General features: G+C 37.3%; 1 protein-coding gene across 8 annotated transcripts in view; it reads right to left on the reverse strand.

Annotated features, from left to right (window-relative positions):
* Positions 1-5,917: 5,917 nt before the first annotated feature.
* TRIP12 (thyroid hormone receptor interactor 12) overlaps positions 5,918-21,528 on the reverse strand; it is a 65,297-nt gene continuing 49,686 nt past the window's right edge. For 5 of the 8 annotated variants that reach the window (XM_072344595.1, XM_072344593.1, XM_072344589.1 and 2 more), the window contains 18 exons: positions 20,767-20,958; positions 19,944-20,095; positions 18,710-18,882; positions 18,198-18,271; positions 17,891-18,090; positions 17,549-17,676; positions 17,127-17,278; positions 16,590-16,732; positions 15,853-16,009; positions 14,692-14,790; positions 14,028-14,142; positions 13,697-13,851; positions 13,051-13,215; positions 11,724-11,888; positions 10,923-11,036; positions 9,174-9,268; positions 8,927-9,030; positions 5,918-8,115 (listed from right to left, as the gene is read on the reverse strand). In XM_072344595.1, coding sequence (XP_072200696.1) covers positions 7,919-8,115; positions 8,927-9,030; positions 9,174-9,268; positions 10,923-11,036; positions 11,724-11,888; positions 13,051-13,215; positions 13,697-13,851; positions 14,028-14,142; positions 14,692-14,790; positions 15,853-16,009; positions 16,590-16,732; positions 17,127-17,278; positions 17,549-17,676; positions 17,891-18,090; positions 18,198-18,271; positions 18,710-18,882; positions 19,944-20,095; positions 20,767-20,958 — 2,580 coding nt within the window. In that variant the 3' untranslated portion in view covers positions 5,918-7,918. The remainder of the gene's footprint in view (positions 8,116-8,926; positions 9,031-9,173; positions 9,269-10,922; positions 11,037-11,723; positions 11,889-13,050; positions 13,216-13,696; positions 13,852-14,027; positions 14,143-14,691; positions 14,791-15,852; positions 16,010-16,589; positions 16,733-17,126; positions 17,279-17,548; positions 17,677-17,890; positions 18,091-18,197; positions 18,272-18,709; positions 18,883-19,943; positions 20,096-20,766; positions 20,959-21,528) is intronic. The other 3 variants (XM_072344596.1, XM_072344594.1, XM_072344592.1) reach the window with 1 other exon arrangement.

Genomic DNA, 21,528 nt, shown 5'->3' on the forward strand with positions numbered 1-21,528 from the left:
CTCAGTGCTCTGAAATGGCTGCTACGGACAGCCTGGAATTCTGTGGCCCTGGATTTTAAAGCAGCTGTGCTGTAATTCTAAGGCCTCCTGTTCAGCCAAAAGATGTCGGCCCTTTTGCAGTCTCTCAGGACTTCCCCTCCTCCATGCAGCCTTTCCAAGATAGTTGTTAACAGCGAGCTTTGTAGAGTTCTTTGACCAACTCATAGAGAAAATCATCAGCACAAGCTGGGAAGGTGTGCTGCTCTCTAACCTCATCTCTTTCTCTTGGCTCAAGCTCCTCCCCTGGCTGACCTTTATAAAGGACAGGACAACTGAGCTCCTGTTCTTTGTACCCCCAAAGGGTTCACTAATTCTGATGGAACTCCAACCTATGTCCTATACTTCATATGCTTAAGTAAGCACTGGAAAAAAAGCGGTTCCAAGACTGACAGCTGGGCCAGATACTGAGTTGTGTTGATGCAGGATCGTGGTACGTGCAGAAGAGAACAACTGGAAAATTAAACTACTCAACACATCCAACAAAGCAGGGCATCTGCCTGTCACCTGTGCTCCTCTCTTTTTACAGAACATATAACTAATGTTTGCATTATAAATTTCATTTCCATAAATAAATATTTAACTGTACAACAGAAAATATTATGCTTAGCTAATTATCTAATGCTTCTCTAAAATGCTGTGCCTTTTTATGCATTTTAATGTTCTGATACACATAGTTTAAATAATTTTAGTCAGCCTTCCACAAACAAATTGCTAATTGAAATAGTCAGCAAGGATTCGAGCTGTCTGCTTCATTTACACTTATTAGACATAATACAATTCAAATTCTAGCATCTAAGACACTAATAAGCTAAGCTACATTACAGCTTAACTACTTATTTTGATGTAGGAGTTCTCATCCTCTGGTGGCTGGAAGGAGATTTTGCAGGGTTTTTTTTTCCCCCCTCATCTCTCTGCTCTGTTTAAATACTTAGTGAGGAACAAGGATCTCTGATCTCCCAAGGGGAAGTTGTATGCTTTAAGTGCCCCCCCCCAACTGATATGCTCTTTTAAAACCTCCTGGTTTAGTTAGGTTGCTCTTTATTAGTATAGTTGCTATTTAGGTGAGAGTTTAAATATCAGTTGTTCAGGGGATCCGCAATACAAAGAAAGGCATTAACACAACCAGAAACAAGAGAGCAGCCAGCACAGGTTCACTGTGGGAAAACTTTGTATGTGGTGAAGAAAAGAGATAAGAAATATATATGCAAAAAAGAGACTGTTAACACAAGTGAAGCCATGGACTAAAAAATTGTATATCAGTCCTTTAATGGTGAAAAAGCAATTGTGAATAAGATGTCTTGACCGGTTAGGAAAATGATGCTAAACAAAAATACCAATTACGTACGGGCTGTACATCCATTGAAAAAAGTACATAGATCAAAGCAGCCCACTAAGCAGAAAACATCAGCGTATTTAGATCCATTATGAATGAACTTGTTCTTGAGGCCATGCTGGCAGGAAGGATTGTTGTATTAAAATAAATAAAACGTCCAAAAGTGTGGTTAAAAGCAGTATTTTGGACTTAGTGGTATTGAACATCTGGACACAAGTGGTGTTAGGCTGGCATTTGGTCAGGAATAGCCTTCTCCAGTGCAGAGAAATAAAGCAAGTAAATCAGTAGAATGGAGGTTACAACTCAGTGTGCTTGTGTGCAAGATGACTAAAAAAAACCAAAATGAGCTGTGAAAGAACATGAATAGAAAACCAAAAATGGGATGGTAGCTGTAGCAAAATGAACATTGCAGCAATAACAGTGCTAACAGAAGAAACATAGCTATATGAAACCGGGAGCATTTTAGTTTATTGTACTACTACTAATGGTGCTCCCACATTCAAGTTGAAGGACTGGTTGTAACGCTGTCTGTTCTGCTTAGTAATTTCTCTTGTATGTTACCAGCCGTGTTTACAAAAGAAGTAAATATAGTATTTCAGAAGATCAGCGCTGTCAGAAACTGTACCTGAGACAGGAACTATCTGCAAGGGCCAATTTTGTCTTGTCATGAAGCATATGTGTTCTTACTATAATAATCATTTTTGTATTAACAGAGATCCAACCATCTATACAAAGGGAAATCTTACATGATCTTCTCAGCTCTAGCTGCTAACACTATGTTAACTCAAAATCAGGCATCCCACTGCTGTCAAAAACCAGTATCAAATTAACATTTGATAACTTGAGAGCTGCAGTGTATAGTGCCCTCAGAAAAAAATGTGCATCTGAATCTCTTTTCCCACAGGATCAAAACTAAAACCCTGTAAACCACACGATAACCTTTTGTTAGATGTATTTTGCAGGTGGATATTGCCAAAAGTTAGCCAGTAACATCATGAAGCAGGAAATTAATTATACAAATGATTAGAGATACCTGGAGCACCACCATAGGCATAAAGCATTACGGTTATCATTTCCCTATCCAAATTACATACAGGGAACAGAACTTTTCGGGACTTTTGCATTGCACATTCCTAATTTTACCTAATCTTTCAATTTTCAGGCAAGTTCAAGATGTTACTTTCTGTCAATGCCTGTAGAAGCTGTTCTTTCTAGAAAATCCTGTATGTGGAATTATGGCATCTCCATAATTGCTGTGAAATCATTTTAACTGCTTATTCTGGAAGGAGTTGGAGGTGACAACTACCTGCTGTGACAGAGAAACTCCGAGCCAGAACTACTCCTGAACACCAGTAAATATCACTTCACTGAGCACTGAAGACAACTAAGATGCCAGAATAAACTTCTGGAAGCTAAATCCTTTTAACTTCATTTTACTACTCTTATAATCAATTAAGACTTGTAATTATCTGTTGGAGTCTTACAAAGCTGAAAATTACTCACAATTTGCAGCTGCAGAAACCTTAGTTATTTCCCTTCATTTTAATTGGAAAACTTAGAAATCTTCTCTCTGCATATACACTCATTATATTAAATCTAAATTGATAGGATTCTGTTGCAGCACAAAACAGAGTGAGACTTTCTGATGAGTATCAGCTTCTTTCTGATTCTTGGTTACATGCATGCATACATTTTTAAGTTCCAAATACAATCAGCTAACTTTAAAACCACAACACATTTTAGCAAAACAGATTTATCCAGTTGGGTCTTTAAAAGCCCAGGGATGAAGGCTGCATGAAACCTCCGGGTCTGAGGAGCAGAGGGGGATAATCCCTTCTCAATCCAGCAGCTGTTCTCCTGTTAGTGCAGCACAGGACGCTATTGCCTTTCTTTGCTGCTAGGGCACACTGCTGACCTGAATTCAACCCTTTTCAGTGGAGTTGCTCTCCAGCGAGTCAATCCCTTTATCTCTCATTTCTGACCTACTAGGAAAAGGTGATGTTGCTGGCCTTAAATTGGAAGCTTGGTCTCAGAATTCAGTGTTACTAAAGCTGGAATAATTTTGTTGTTGAATAACTTTACTGCCATCCTTCTTTCGTCTCTTTTTGAATAGCATTTGTGCTTTTAGCATTGCTAAATAAGGCTTGCTTCTTTGCATGCCCAAGAGATAACAAACGTGACACCTGAGTCATTAGTAACACCAGTAAATTAAGCATAATATACCACCAAATGAGGACAAAGATTAAATACTGCTGTATGAGAAATACACTGCAGAGGATGGGGCTGTGGGAAATGCTGACCTCATGAAGGAAGCAATCAGTTGGAATCTTTTTCTATTTTTTAACCAAGTCTCTTAACACATCCGAAAAAAGTAATGGTCTGCAATACCAGGTTGGTAGGAGAGGTGGGGAAATAAAAGTGCTCCCCCATAGACCAGCTGATCTATTTCTGGACCACAGTTTGCGCCACCTGCCTGTCAAAGAGCCTTCCGCATATAAGTCCTAAGGAGTAGGGAAAAAAAAGGAAAGGAGCTGCAGTCAGATCAAGCCAAGTCATTTTCTTTCATGTGCATCTTTGGGAAATAACCATTTAGGTAACTTCATTATCGGCTTCCGATATATGAGATGATGGTGAAGGGGGGGATGCATAAGAAATCCTAACACTTGTTGCCTCCTCCTGCCTCCCCTGCTACTTACAGCTTAAACTGGACAGTTTCCTTCCTAAGATGATTAAGATGTCACAGCAGTTGGAATTCCCCTTTTCACCTTTTCAACTGGGAGACAGGGACTCCATTATGTTCAACTCCTCTCAGGTTTTTTTTCCAGGCATTCCTTTTTTAGAAAGGTGTTTGCAGGAGCTGCTACAACACAACTACAAGACCAATCTGGAATTCCCTTTTATCCTAGTATCTTGAAAATGCTGGACCCATCATTGTTGCTTCACACATACATGCTCACACACTGCTTAGTTCTTCCACTTACTGCTCAAGATTTCACAATTCCAAGAGCACAGAGCAAAGGAAAAAGACCCTAAACCAGTTCTCCCCCAAATCCTCAGCCCCCACCAGATATCTGCTCAATACAGGCTCATCTCAGTATCAGATTACACAGACAAGGTATTTCTGTAAAGGCATATTCTACATTAGCCCACTGAAAGTCTTTGAGCTCATACAGCACAGCTGTGTAATTCATTTCCCAGCTGATAAATACACGATGTTCAGTTGAAAAGCACAAGTGTGCAGTTGGCCATTCTGCTAGTGGAGCACTGCATGCAGGTGAATCCCACCCTTGGGGCAGCCAACCACTAAGCTGAGCAGCACTATATAAAGCCAAGTGAGTCAGGAGAGAAACAGCAAGTTGGAAGCACGTTCCTTCTAGCACCATAGCAAGAACTTGCTCTATAGGTTGCTGAGAACAGGTGGGACAGGCCCAGGAACTCCACAGGTGACTGACATACTTACCTCCTGTCTCTGCTGGAGAACTGGCCCAAGTACTTGGAGTGTCAGCCATCACAACCAAGGCACCCACCTTTGTAGCTGAAGGAAGCGGGTAACGGAGAAAGATGCGGTGGAAGGTCTCTTTCGAAGGGAGATCCTCACCAATTACAACATGCAAGCAGTCTGCACATGAAGTTGTACCACCTGATAAGATTGATACCAGGCATGGGAATTTTAGTCATGCTCTGAGCTAATCTTGTACTATTTTATGGATTTATTATATATATATTTTACTATAACTTACTGAATTTATTTCAGACATGGCACTAATTAAATGTTGCTTACAAAAAGAAAACACTGCTCAACATTAGCTGTTAGTGCTCGTGTGGCACCTTCCTCGTGAACTGATGACAGCAGCAATAAAATCATTCTGAAGGGTGTGAAACTCATCCAGCTCTGTAACCAATATTGTTCTCCAAAACCAGTTGAATTTTACCACACTAAGAAAAAGGCTCAAATCTAAGAAGTAAGACAGAGGTACAGAAACCAGCTCATTCCTAAACCGATGACACATTCTTCTGAGGCTACAGTCCATAGCAGGCAGCAGAGCACATCGACAGCTCATTTTAGCAAAATTCTCCCTTGGAAGGTCCTGAAAAGAGGCAACACGCAACATTCTGCCCCACCCCGCTGCTGCATCTCCACTCTCAGTTATGACATCTCCACTCAGGAAGTAATGCAACCATGCAACCTAACTCTCTTCAATCCATTCTTACAGCCTGCTACCTTTAAAGACAGACCACTCTCTGCCACTGCACTAAAAGCTGCCCTAGCAGTGGGAAGAAAGTATCACCTAAGGGGGTTTACATTTATTTTCAGGCCAGCTACATCCTTGGCTTGTACTGCAAATGACAGCCAGGACAACAACATCAATCACTTGCCATCAGAAGTACTATTTTTTCCTCCTTCCTTTTAAAACAGGCAACCAACAACTTATTTTCCCAGCGAAACAGGGTTACACGAGTGGCTTTATATCAAATTTGAAAATACCTGAAAGTCAATGGAAGCCAGATTCTAGAGGGAGACAACAGGGGTAAAAAAATATCAATACACATGATATTTTAATACAAAATATTAGCTTTTTTTTTTTTTTACACAAAAGTCAGTTTTTTTAAAATATAGAACCTTAAAAAAATGAACAAATTGCTATCCACACACTATAAACACTTCTTTGTGCTCAGTTTTGATCAAGTTATCAGAACAATTTAAACACCAGTCCATAGTTTAAACACTGCCTTGAAGTTTTATGAAAACTGCGCCGCACTGTGCACTGCCATTGTATGAACAGTGGGAAGCGCCTTCTTTCAGTTTTAATACCATAGAAGAAACTGTTCAGTTATCATGTTCTTTGTGCAAGGATTTCACATTCTACTCACGCTCATGACAGATTTGCATTACATTTCAGTTGCACTGGTACGAGCAACTACATGTAATTCTGTGAATGTTCACTGTAAGAACGTCCATTACATGGATTGAGATACATATTCTGAAAGTACAAGTTCTTCAGCTAGATAAAAGAAAACTCGGTATTGTTAGCTTAGGGGAAATGCTAGCCTGATTAACCAGAACTTAACAATTGCTAAGCACTGAAATGAATTTTGATTTCTCAAAGTTGAATAAAAGTAATGAACTATTGTATTTCATAGAGATGGGCTACATAGCAGGCGCATCGCAGGATGATATGTAGTCGCCCATTTTTTGAACCCAGAAACAGGAAAAATAATTTCCCTTTAAGTTGGAGGTCTTAAAAGGTCTTGTTTTAACAGCAAATCATCCACAAGTTGCAGGCTGTTAGCCGAGTAGGTTCAGGATGATTTACTTGCATATTACAATTTACACAATTGAACTTTATGCATACAGTACAAAACTATGAACAAAAAGGTGAAGCAAACTTTTTTATTTATACTCAGGTAAAAACATTAACCTGATGAAGTAAATTATTGCAGATTTGAGAAATCAGCACATAAAACAGTTGGACAGAGCATTGCTTACAGGTGCTTTATCTGTGTCAAAAGACAAAGGCTGAACTGTTTGATCCAAGCTAGCGCTGAGGGGAGAAAAATAAACTACAAAAGTAACCCAGAACTGAGATCAAGAACAAGAAAACTGTTTACTCAAACAGGGAATTAAACAATTAATTTGTCTTTTAAAAAAACTTTACATCAATTCAAAATGCTCTGGCCTTACCACAATACACACTGGCCAGCCCAAACTGTTGGGGCTTGAACTACATGAAATTCTTTCCATCCTCTAGTAAGAGGCCTCTGCTGCCTGAATCACTGTGTAAACAGCTCTAGAGCGCCGACTGGTGAAGACTTCCACCAGTATATCTCCTACCACTACAGTAAACTATGCTATAAGAAAGGTTCTACCTAGTTACAAAGGCTGAATTATATTGACAATATATATTTGATTTCAGTAAAATTTAAATTATCTTAATCAGAGAAAGAGGCATGGAGCAATTAAATGCTCACGCAAACCAAAACGTAACAATTGTCGAATGTTGCACACAAAAGAACCAAGTGAATTGCACATCAGACAATACATGAGGATGGGTAAAATTAGAGGCAGGTGAGGGTACACAGAACTAGTCTACTAAACTAGATTTGTCAAATACATGGTGTATTTTAATTTCTGTACTTATGTACAAAAGTTGTCTTTGGAGGAAAAATTTCAGACTTCAGCTAGATGGATACACACAGCCCAGTATTAAACTGCACAGCGACATTTATTGTTCCAGCCTGGAAAAACATCCCTTTTTAAATTTCACACAGCAAAGCAAGTTAAAAACTTCACTCGTCAAATAAATGATAATTTAAACAAGAACTTGCTAAAGAAACCTCGTCACAACAACTTTTTAGGGCCTGAACATTTTAAGTCCATAGGGGCCTTTAATGAATATCAACCAAGTGTCTTTGTTTATAATCTGCAAGCCGTTTTTCTACAACAAGAAGGCGTAACACGTTTCCTTGACTCAGGTGATATATTTAGAAAAGAATCATGAGTTTCTCTTTTGCTGTAACAGGCAGACATTGCATTTTTCATTGCGATCAGGAAAGATGGAATGACTGCTGCCCTTCTCTTGCAGCTATCAAGAGTTTTTCACGCATTATCTCAATAGTTGAATAGTCCGGCAATTTGAGATAGTTCACACAAGTCATTACTGAGGGTAAGAAGTCATCTGGATTCTCTGTAGACTCAAATGTCTTCCGTACAATTGTCAGTGGAGGATTCAAACTTCGAAAGCCTGTTAACAAGAGAAGAGATTCAGAATGACAGTGACAGAAACACAGATCTTACAACTGAGTTCTCAGTCTGTGCTTCTAGAAGTGTAGTATATGGCTTAACAAGGCCATAGAGCGAGCCAAAAGTCCTCTCTGTAGATTAGCTTCCCAGCATTAATTGGGGAAGAAAGAAATGAGACACCTCTATTTACGTGTTAAAAACACTACACATTATTTCTATGTGCTGTTCCTAAGATTACCAGAAGTTAATGACTGTTGTATCTCATTTTCTCCAGCTAAGGTTTTTGTACTTGTAATCCTCAATCCTGTCTACACCGTCCCTGCTGAAGAACTACTTTTTCCTTAATATCAAGTTTTAAGTAACAAATTATTCCTTTAACTAGAAAAAGCGGAGAATTTAAGTAATGAAGATACAGATTGTTTTTACTTGCAAAACATTCAGCCAAAAGGGTGGCTGTTGCTGTTGCTAGGTAAAAACGTATGTTTCCAGGAAGCAATACATCATTTTGTTGTCATCACAGTTTAAAATACACACCCCTTATCAAACAAATTTGGTACTAAGAATTTTTTTCTTTGTTTAAAGTAAGTCTGAACTATTCTTCATGGTAACCACAAGAGAGTTGCTCAAATGAAGTGATGAGATGAATGCAAAATACATGACATTCTGCCTGCATCTATCCAGACAATTCAAAAACTAGAGACAGAAAACATAAAGCTATAAAATAAGCAATTATTTCCCCTTTACTGAAGTAATCCACTTATCCTGAAACACACCAGTCACTCTGATTTCATGTACAGCAGAACAAAACCTACCTCCTACTGGCAGCCTGGGACTACCAGTCACAAACTGAAGAAACAGTCTCTGCTGCTCACTATCAAAGCTACTGAGAATCTCAAAGAGATACTTCACTGCACGACTAAAGGGAAAAAAAGAAAGACAACTGTTTATAGTGAAAACAAATGCATTAGGTTTCTATTTATTTCAACATATATTTCAAATACATTTCATAACTCCCATTGCTTAAGCATATATTTAGATTTAAAAATAGACAAACGTTACCTGTCATGTGTATAACCGTGATCTGGCCTGCAACATTCCATTAAGGTCTTGGCATCCCATGTGTCTGTTTTGCTGCCACATAAGAGTTGCTCCAACTGTAAAGTTTAAAGAAAATTTCCCCTTTAGAAATCAATACAGAGTTAGTAACATCTGTTCTAACAGCTATTATGGTAGTAAAAAAAAAATATATATATATATATATATATATATTCTTCCTATTTTCTGCAATAGCTACAAAGAGGTGTTAGTCACAAACTACTTCCCCCTCCAGTTTTTCTTGAATGCAATGCTTCAAGCCCAATGACAGCCTCATTTGCTGAATCTGCCTCTGCAACACCACATGAAATGTGGCACATATTTTAGAGCAGACAGCTGCTTTCAGTAAGTAATTTATACTGGGGAACTGCAAACTGCCAAATCACCTCAGCATTTGACGTATTTTGCAAGTTCACTGACATTTAGGGAATGGGAACAGAATATTTACACTTTTAAGGTTTTCTTGTTTAGTTTTTTGTTTGTTTTTAGGAAACTGCTCTCTTGGAAAGAAAAAGCAGTAATAATTACTAGGTATGTTTCTGTCAGCAGGGTTGTTGGGTTGGTTCTTGGTTTAGGTTTTTTTTTGAGGGGTTAAAGAGCAGCGTTTGTGTTTTTGTTGTTTTTGTTTGTTTTAATTCAGCTTATTACACCTGCTTTTTCTATGTACTTGGGTAGCTGACAGGCTAAAACCAAAACAACGCTGAAAGCTTCTACAGATGTCCTTCTATGCTAAGGTCTTTATAATCTCTTAGGAAGGGTCTGTAAATAAACAGCAACAAATTTAGATTGCCCATGTTTGTCCTCTTGAAGATGAGATCTTAACTCACACTACTCCTGCAGCTTACTTTTCAACTGTATTTGTAGATAAGCAATGGAACAACACAAACACTTGAAAATTTTCAATCACAAAACAGGCATTAAACTAAAATAATGACAGAACAGAATCCCAAGCACTATAAAAAAAGAGAAGCTTGAGTAAGGCATGTCACAAAAAGAGCTTACTTTGTTAGTAGCTTTACACTTGTTAGAGAAAAGCAGCAGTACTTCTTCAAAGCAGTGCCAAGAGTTGCAAAGAGTCACTACTAGCAGCTGCAGATCTAAGCTTGAAGAAACCCTCACAATGCAAAGCATCAAGAACAAAGATTTTACAGAAGGCTTGGCTGAAAATTTTAGAGCATGCACTTCTTCCTGAAGTCAGAGGTGCGAGTTGACAAAGACAGGCAGACCCCTGGAAGTACAGCCTTCAAATAAATTCCCTAAAGGCAAAGTGCTACAATATTCTCTTTACTAGTCCACACAGCCCTAGTTGTGTGTCTCAATCCAGCCTGCTTAAAGACTGTAAGAATTTTACAAGAAAGTTAATGTGATGGAGTAGAAAAAAGAAAGGCATCAAGACCAACTATCCAATTCTTTAACTCCATATATGTACTCATAGCCATTAAGATGTACTGCAATAAAAGTAGTTTCCATAACAATACAGAAGTACATATAAACAGAAGCCTTCTTCTGAGAAAAGCTAGATATACTCAACTTTCAAGACAACTGCATTTTTCATAATAGAAACAACTGAACACATATCTCAAATATTTAAATATGCAATTTTAAAGTCTGTTCTACTACTTTTCACCAAAAGTTTGTATTAAGACATACCCAGCACAGACATACATGGTGATAAGGTTATAAATATATTCTTAAAAGAATGCTTTTACCAACCTCCTCAGGATAAAAGTACTGAAGATGACTGAGGGGGAAGACTGATTCAAACCCGTCTCTGAAAGAATCAAACTGTCTGGCAACACCTTCATTCAGTGCCCAGAATATAACCAACTGCAAAGGAACAGCAAAAAAGTTATTTGGGGGAAAAAAAGAAGTGCAGAATGTTCACAACTGTACAGAAGATTAGCGCTACAGAAAAAAACTCTAGGTAAGTCTAGTCATACAGACAGTGCAGTTGAAGCAGCGTCTAAACATGAATTCATGGAGCAGCTCTACAGCACTGCCTCACTTTGCCTTAGTTCAAAAGCTTGTACTGCTGCCTGTGTGTAGGTGCAGTGCAACATAGTTACAGAGAATCTCTTATGTGGCCTGTCACTGTAAACCAGCAAAAGTCCTTTGGAGTTCAAACAACCCTCCTATCTAGAATACCCTACATAAGCAACTCAGGCCAAATATAAACAACTCACCTGTTATTCCTGATAAAAACAAAGCTGACACTTGGAACTCAAAATAGCTGGTTCATCTGATCCTGTTCAACAAAATATTCTAAAGCAAACCTAAATCTCCTTTAAGAGATTAAAACTCAAAGTCCACAACTCAGATTAAACCATTTACTACAATACTGCTCATCTAAAAAAAGCATACCTGTAAACATCCATTTACTGATGATAAAAATGAGACTTTTGTAAGGCAAAATGAAAATGAACTTAAATACAGAGATAAACTGCTAGGAATTATGGTAAGGAAGAATGTTAAAAACAAAACAACTCTGTAGTCCCAGCTTTGCTTTCTACATACTCTGAGGTACTCCTCTAAATTGTGGATGGTGACCGGTGTATCTTTTCCCCCTTTTTTCAGCTCTATGTTAGGAAATCCAGGAAGTGTGAAATCCAGCCCTAGATCCTCCACTGAGCAGCCATTCATAGTCAGAGTTTCCAATGCATACTGTAGACTTTCTTTGGTCTTAAAAACAAAAATCAAGGTGAAAACTAGTGAGAACAACTTATTAACTTAACAAAAAGTTATTACTTAAAACAGTTTCAACCATTTCTATAGGAATATTACTGTTACAGTACTCCTTGTGTTCCTCTGTATTTTTCATATGTAACAGTAAGCCAAGACAAACCAAATAAACTATCTCAATAAATCTAGTGATTCCAGAATTATTTCCACTTCTCACCTATTTTTTATTTAGAAATACTGCTGCAGGAGAACAAAATGTGTAACGTTAGAGCTCTTGGCTATGCTTTTTCCTTACAACAGTGAATAGCATTCATATTTGGCATGCATACTGACATTTTTCAGCTTCTATCCATCAGAATTCTCTAAGTTGCTGATAAATTAGAAGCAGTGATCAAGGAGAAAGAGTGAGACAGTGAGATGAAGAGGAATAGAGGCCCACAGGTTTGCAGTAACTTTGCTAGTGACAAAGCAGATGCATTAGGAATACAAATTAGGTTATTAACACCTAAATCGATTGACACTGGATGCTAGAAAGGAGAAAGTGTGCCAAAAATCTTCATCATCACTCTATAAATAGTAATACTTTTAGTAACACTAAATAACACTGCTTCTGTAAAATAACCTATAAAGTGACTCCATGTGTAAACCCACACAGCTTTTTCAGCAAGGAAAAAAATATTTTTTTTATGGAAGTCTGAAAGATTGATTAAACCAGCTAAAGAATCCAAATCTATGTACAAAAAAAATACTACTTTTCCCCAATATTAAAGCTGTTTGGCCTTTTCAAAGTGAACTAGAAATTACCTTACACAAACTTACAGTTTTAGCCATTTCTAACCTGTTAAAATAAATTATAAGGATTCTATAATTAATTTCTCATGTTAGAAGCTATTAGCCAGAGTAGATCAAGCCTGAACTGGCTGTAGATGTTTCTGTTTGCTGCAGGGGAGTTGGGTGGGATGACCTTCAAAGGCAGCTTCTAACTCAAACATTCTATGATAATTTCAAGCCACTGAAACAGTAACATTAAAACTGTTCCTTTAAATAAAAGTTACCACTATTACCAGCACTACTCAGCATTATCATACACACGCTTACATCTACTGCAAAATCCAAATGCATGCAAAGATGTACCCCTCCTTCCCTAGAGTTACTTTCCTACCTGTGTTTTGTCTTGCTCAAGTCTTTTCTTTTGTCTTACAATATCTTCAAGGTGATATATTGATTTGGCTACTACTGGATCAATACTGAACAAGTCATGTGACGTCAAAGAAGTTTCCTGGCGTAACATCCATTTATAAAAAGGAAGTCCAAGAGGAAGGTCCACCTGTCAATCAAAACATTCAGTACCAAACTGTTAGTCTTTAAAAACGTGGTAAGAGAAAACCATGAAAGATATCTATGTTTATTTAGTAATTCACAGTTATCTCAAATACCAAAACAGTGTTTGTACCCAAGGTATTTGCCACTGAGCAAACAGAACTGACTGCTTAGAATATATGCATTAGATCGTCCAACAAATTATCAGACAGTATCATAATGACTCCAAAGTGACCCTGAAACAAAACTGGAAAAACTGCAACTCATAGCAGGCATTTGCTCATCCTTTTGTCACTGCCTTAAAGTTACTGTAAAGCTCTTCAACATGCACTACCCATTGAAAGCTCAACTGCATTTTTCCACCTAAACTACTAGAGCTGGAAATACTTCCTTGCAACTTCAATGCTACATTTTTCTCTCCAGCTAAAAAATAAAACGACCTATTTCCCACTTAAACCCTTTAGAATCACATTTTGTTTTAAACTCACCAGTCTAAAATCCATGATTGCCTTAGCCATTAGTTTCCCCAGAAAGCGGAACTTCATTTTAACTTTTGCAATATGAGCAGGCTTGGCTGTTCTACCAAAAGGGAGTGCAAAAAGGCCTTGGAGATTATGAATATACTTGGTACCTTCTTGGCTTCCTAGCGAGGAAGAGGAGAGAAGGCAAATAAGTTCAACATATATGCTGATAGATTCATTCTAGACAAGAAGCTACCGTGATTATAACCTGAAATACATCATAAAACAAAAAGAACGAATTTGCAGATTACAACCAGTAAGAACAAAGTTGATAATTTAACAGTAGTAAAACATTTACCTTTTGGATTGGCTAAAGTTACTTCTTCTCCCCTCCAAAGGCCTAAGTCTGCTCTCTGTAGTTCCTGAGATACAAGTGCATAGAACTCTAGTGTAGGGCCCAGGCCTGTGCCAACCTTCAGAGGAGAAAGCAGAATGCAGGGGGTAGAAAGAAAAAGGTGGGGGGAGAAAAATAAGTAAGTAAATAAGAGTCCATTAGATCAGTTTGAATATCTAAGTTCTTACTTAAGCTGGGAAATAACACATGATGAGCTATAAGACTGCACTGCAAAAAGCTCCTAGAGTATAACTACACTAACAACATCTACAAGACAATTGAAATAGTTTAGAAAGACCACATATCACAGTGAATAATAAAAATAATGGAAAGTAGTATTTACCACCTCATGATCATAAAAAATTAAAAAATAATGCAGTTTCACCTCAAGTTAGAAAAAAATACATTCTTCACAATAAGAGTGATCATGAAATTTAGCACAACAGATCAGGAAGTTTCTTCTAGAAACTAACAATATAATCAAGTGGAGGAAGGATAATTAAGAATTGTGCAGAACAGCAATGGAAAGGATCAAGAGTCTGATTGGGTCATTCTAGGAAGGTTGTAGCTTTTTTTAATTAATCTTCATTAAAAAGGAGTTAAATTAGACTGTATTGACATTACTTACTTCATTCTCATACTGGATTTCCAACATGGCTCTTGAACTGCCTAGATCCTGCATCACAGATTCTGCCTGTTTCAACAGCTCATCTCTGTTCACAGTGCGCTACACATTAAAGAAGTTTTAAGTAGTGAAATTGTCTGCAAGCCCCAGTTCTCAAGGCAGTTATAACAGGAAAAAAAGTTGGTTATGCAAGCTTTTCCACCCCATTCTTACAGTTCCATAATTCAACAATTCTGAAATAATAAAACTATCATTTCTCTTATATCAAAACTGATAAGCAATGAAGTGTTCCATTTAAAATTAGACTATATCTTACAGTTATATATTACTCACTGCTAAGAATCAGGCAGAAGGACTACAAGTTAGTAAAGAAGTGCTATTACACAATGATAGATACTTCAACACTGCATGAATAAGAAAATAGGCTCAAGTTCAGCAACCTAAGGAAACATTTCTATCCTGCTCTCTTATATTCTCTAGTAGAGTAAGTGGCAGGCTTAAAAAAATACACCAACCACACACTGCTGGGATTCCTTCATGTTAGAAGCTATGGTCTGGTCTAGTTAAGCTAGATTCTCACTTCTTTCTTCTAGGGTATTCAAAACCACACAGATCTATACTATACAGCAAATCTCAGATTAAAATAACATGACGATGCTCTCAAGGTGGAGAGCCCAAGAATCCCTCAATTTTAAGCAGTCACAGCATAATTACAACATACTGTTACAATACTCTCCCAGAATACAAGGATGGTGTTTTCATATATTCAGATAAAGTCACCTCTACAGCCCATCACCAGAAGTACTCCTGGCTTCCACCTGAAGCAAATCAGTTTACAAACAAATCTACAGAAATCTCTAACCAAACCTAAAGCTTGAATTCTTGGTGTAGTTTCATTAGTTGTAAAGAATACAGTTCTAAATTAAGCAGGATGTGAAAAAGCAACAAATTACATTCTAGCCCCTTCTGCCATCTAATGGCAGATACCTAGAAGACATCTTGCTTTCTACTTAGGGACTTTCAAATGAATGAAGAGGATGCTTATTTTCATCTGTTTGCTATCAGAACTGATGCTTTAAAATAAACTTGCTCACAATTATATCATTAACATCTACAAAACAAACAAGTCACACGTTCCATTTTGAAAAAAATACATATACCTACTTTTTTCCTGTCCAGTCGTGGTGCCACTCTGCTATCCTGAGAATCTGATTGATTGATTTCTGGATTAGTATCCAGTAGTCTTTGCATGGCTCGATCACGATCAAAAGCAGTTACATAAAACAGCATTTGACGGGTATCAAATGGAAAGAAAAATGGGCTGCAAAGAGCATTGGATTAATTAGCTGGGATTCAACTACCATTTATGGCTAGAACAAATGCAATATGCCTAAAGCTAATGCTTTATTAGATAGTAGAAAAGCAACCTCCCAAATGGTTTTGTGGTGATGCACATGAACAAGTCTTGAGATTAAACATTCATATGGAATTTTTAGAAAAATCTAGGAACAATTTAAACTCTTCTAGGAAAAAAAAATAATAAATTCTCAAATGCCATGGCTAAGGAAGGACTGTATAGCTTTCTTTTACTTGTTCAAGCCAGTTTTACAGTTAGTAAATCTAATTCACATATAAAAGATCTTATGAATGTGGCTTGAGCTCCTGGATTTAGAGAAGAAAAATGTTGTCCAAACTATACACATCTGCATTTAGTTTAAGTTGTGTAGCACATGTGTATAGTGTAAACATTCATCTAAGTGCCACTACATAACTTGTAAGACTTCTGCTTCTGTCTTTTACTTCCCCATAGGACATTCAAAAGTATAACATGCTGTACTTGGGCTGCCCAGCTAAGTGGCCTACTGAATTCAAATTAGAAATACTGTTTAAATCATTCATACCATGTTTTTCCAAGTTCTGTCAGCCAGGTTGGTATGTTTCCTGTCATAATTACCAGTGGATCTTGAAGCTGTCTGTTTGCTTTTGCAGTCAGTTTACTGTTGATAAATTCTGAAGTTGGAATAATCTCCTTGCATATTGCATTCTGTGATAATTCAAGAAGAACATATTTCTAGTTAAAGAAATGCTGGAAAAACAAACAAATATTTTTACAGACTTCATGCTAGTAATTTCCTTATCACAAGAAAAAAAGATTTCCCTGTCATTTTGGTCATGCAGGTCATACAGAGGCTGACTCATGAAGGAGACTAAGCAGACTTCTACTACACATTTTCTTTTCAGGAATAACGTTACCATTCAATTAAGGAAGGAAAAAATAAAGCATGTTCAACACACTGTAGAGAAGATAAGGCTGGCCATAGGAAAATACAGCTTTCACCATACTTTTTTTTTTTTTTGCTGATCAAGGGTAGGAGGCAAATTTAATAGATTTATGGCTTATATGAAGTACGAAAGATTTTAAGAAGTGCTCTACTCACATCATACAAATAATACCAGTATCGACTGATAGCATGTAAAACTCTCAAAAGAAGAATAACATCTAATGAAGGATCTTCAAATGTTATGTTTTCAGGAGGAGTAGATATGAGGTAAACTTCCAAAGGATTCAATACTGAAGGGCATACACCATCTAGCAGGAGAAAAGAAAAATTGTTATCAAAACTTTAAAGTGTTCAAAACTTATTTGGAAGAAACTTTAGTTTTTGTCACTCAAACAACACACTTCCATTAGACAATTCCAACTACATCTTTTAGTTTTAACGTGCACATTCATACATGCTTACTTACATGCCTATTTTAAAACTTTATATGCTTTAAAAGAAGAAAGGTGTGCAACACCAACTCATCATCCCCATTCTTTCAGAAATTTCACAGAAAATTACCTCAACAACATACTCACCATGCCACAATTCGTCATGCTTTTTAGAATTCCTAGGTGAGGTTTTTGTGGGAGCAGTTTGAGCTCTTCCTCTTTTACCACCAACACAGTCTTTGTTACCATCTTCATCCTCCCGTACAGGTTTGTACCTAAAAATGTAATTTAAGTTACTATTAAGATATTTATTCTTAAACTTGCATGGAAGAAACAACAGTAAGTTGATTAAATTACTATAAATTTACTTCTGTGACAGTTAAAAGCAGAAAGTTAAGAAACTCATGAGTAAATGAGTTACATTCAAGTTTTATTTATGCATACGTCTCTCTCAAGCTGGAGAAGTTGTCCTTCCTCTAGCAAACTTACCAAATGGTATGTGTTTTTGTCCAAATCCCAGCTCTTCCTAATGGGTTGCTTTCATCATCAGTCGATTCCCTCTCCTCCTCAGCTTGCAAACTGTACAGCTTAACTGCTTGGTACACAGTCATATTATATGGTAGCAAGTGATCCCCAATGTAAAACTGCAATCTATGTCTCACATTCCCTGAATTTAAGAATTGAGCAGCCTGAACAAAGCAAAACAAAACCACACAAGTTAGGAAAACATGCTGCTAGATTCTCCCTGAGATTTTCCCCACACCATCCTCCCTCCTTCTCCAATGGAAAAGCTTACCAAAGATTCATCTATTTCTTCATCTGATCCATCATCATCACTATCCTCATCATCTTCTCTGACTCTTCCATACCCTGACGCAAGAGCAGAAAAAGGCACTTATTTGTTTTAGAAGGAAATGTCTTTGTACTCTTATGTACTGCACTCTTTTAAAACAGTTCCAAAATACATATTTATATGTAAGAGTTACAAACTTTAGAACAAATTTCAGTGTCAATATTCACATTAAACTCACATCATAGTCAATTTGATAGTCAACTCAATTATATTTCTGTAATTATTCAGATACAATTGTTCAATTGTTCTCAAGCAGGAGAAGTTTGAATCAAAGTGGTAGGTTTATTTTCAGCCTTGCTTTATCCCCCTGTGAATGAGATAAATTACAGGTACCTCACACTTTTTTTTTTTTTTTCAATAGAATTCTCACAGGTTTCTACAGACTCAGCACTATTGACAATAGAGGCTATCCTAAGAAACAAAATACTCCCCTCGACCGTATCAGATATAAATACCTCTAACAACAAGATATCTTTCAATAGCTTGGACCAAAGCCAAAGGATCAATCTTCACAGGTCCACCCTTCCACTGCTTCACATTAGCACAGTCTGGATGCCTTTGCAGCTGGCATTTTAACTGATGCGTATTGAAGAACTTTAAAGCTTGGGATCCTCTGTTAAGAGAAAAACTCAAAATAATTTATGAAAAAAGTTGCCACAAAGAATCTATTAGCAATAATTGCATTAAAAAAAGGTTTATACATGCATTTAAGAATTCACTTATCCAGATGATGATTTCTCAGTCTATTACTCTAAAAGCACGCTATTAAGATTTAAATTAACAGATTGAAGGTTTAACAGTTTAGGAACACCGGAACCTAAATCGGCCACAGTCTTACGTCCAATGGAATCTGCATGGATTAAGAGAAAGCCGGGTGTGAGGTCTGATCACAGTATGGCCTATGCTTAGCATCTTGGATTTGTGAAGTTTTCAGTGGTCAAAGAATTTTAGAGCTGTGTTGATCTACAGTGCAATAAGGGTAAGAGCCAGGGGTGGCGAACACAAGCATTTCACTCTCATGTGTTTTAATAAGGACTTAAAGTGAAATTGAAAGCTTCTGTTTTTCTTTCTAAATATAGTTCACACATTCCATTTCACCATGCAGACTATCAGTACTTAAGCCAACTATTCTTATACACAAATGTCTCATCTTGGGCGCTTCACTTTCTAGGTACTAGTGAAAGACTAACTCAAAGTCTCCAATGACAGAATAAACATTAAGACTAAGTTCAAGTCTTACTAAGAACACAACTGGATTCTAAATTTAATCTGTATTATGAAAGAGGGTACATCTTCAGTTATTTTATATTATGGTGACAGCCAAGTGTTACCACTCAATCTACTACCTTTCAGGAGAACAGAATCTCTGAATAATAGAGCTGAACACAGCAATACAAATCCACAGCAGTTTATCCCTTCACTAAAAATATCAGTGTTAGCAAAAAAAGAAATCATTCCTTCCAGGATTGGTTACAAATGCAAGAAAGACGTGAATTTTTAAATTTAAGAGATTGCTTCCAACCTGAGCCTAACAGGAGTTTCAAGATGTCAAGCAAAGATGTAGATACAACCTCTCTTATCTTGAACAGGATCAGAATTCTCCATTACTTCTTGAAACTTTTAGTGTTGAAACAAAGTTTAGAATACAAAAGCTTCCAACAAAACCGTTACCTGAGCATTAATCCTTACCTGCTCCCTGTTCCATTTCCACTAGGGAAGTCATGCACTTTCACTGGAAACTGTTCCATCTGACTGAGGCAATTGTTCATTTTATGGACTAATGCCAACAAAGGTGCATTTTCTAATGGCTCTAATCTTCCAAGGGGTTCTTCTCCAGGAAGCTAGAATATGTTCAGATGTTTTAGTCACATGCTTGAATTAATCCACCTTAAGCAACATACACTGCAAGTTGTTCACAAAAGAGATGAAAATTTGGTGCTCTCACTTCAAGTGTCATTATCAGAACGGATAGATGACAGAGCATGTGTATGAAAGACAATGTCTCCAGAATGCACTTCTCACTCTTATTAGTTTAGAATTAATAGCCCTGTAGATTTGAAGCATTCATCCTTAACCCAGAGCAGTAAGCTTCACTGAAAATTTTCCCCTTCCACTTTTAATTTCCCACTGTAAAGGCAAGAAAATCTAGTTTCCTGTAGTATTTAGGACTAAAGAGAGCAAAAATGATTGGGATCATTACCTGAACTCTTTCCATATTAATGTAAAGTCAGGAGCAACTTTTAAGTTGTTCAAGACTCAGACAACTAGCCATCTTGAAAACCTCCTCCCCTCCCTTCCCCCAGCTGGGTGAATCTCTCTAATTACAAGGTACTCTAAAGAATTCATGACTTGTAAAGACAGAACCATGTAAAAGTTGTAATGCTATACAGCCTTGCTGTAAACAATTCCATATGCACTCCCACCACCTTGGAGTCAAGGTCACTGCCAAACCTCTCAGGTAGGGAAAGACAACTATAAATGCCAAAACAAAACAAAAAAAAACAACACTTACTGGAGAGGAGAAAAATACATGAAGAAATCTTTTCAATCTGATATCCCTGCTTACAGCATCTTTCTCACTTTTAGATGTCAAATAAAGCAGCAGTTGTTTCACAAATCCACTATGCTGGATTTCAAATGAGGAGACGTCAGACTCTGAGACAATGCTACGGATTTCTACAAGGCACTCTGTTCCACCATCCACCTGAAAAATATGAAGACAGTACTTTACTACCCAAGTAATAATGGCTTAAACTTCTCTTCCTACAGCATAGAACAGGTCGAGAAGGGCTTTATTTTAGTAACGCAATACAGTAACATCCAAGCAAGTTAACTACGGATAAACAACTGGGAAGTCAGGCTCCAAATTCTTAAGACGAAAGTAGATTTGGCCTCATCTGTGTTATTTCTTATATTTCCTTTCAACAAAATAGCACAGCCCTCCCCATGCACTCTGCCTAAGGTTTTGGTTACAAACTGTGTTCTCCCCAGGTAGAAAAGCAATCCTGAACATTCAACTACAAGATTTCTGAATTTGGAAGCAAACACTGGAAGCAAAAAGAACCAGAGCATACCATCATTACGCTAGTATTATAAATAATGTGCCAGTGATTAAACAGCAATTTATAGAATTAAAAAAACACACAAAAACAAGCAAGTCTATTCAAGTTTAGAAACACTTCCCACATTGTCTAAAATAGCCAGCTTTTCTTACTCTAGAACCACAGCTTCCTCCTAAATACTTCCATTACTTCCAGCCCCACTCCACCCCCTC

This window comes from Excalfactoria chinensis, chromosome 9 (assembly GCF_039878825.1).
Source record: "Excalfactoria chinensis isolate bCotChi1 chromosome 9, bCotChi1.hap2, whole genome shotgun sequence".
NCBI lineage: Eukaryota > Metazoa > Chordata > Aves > Galliformes > Phasianidae > Excalfactoria > Excalfactoria chinensis.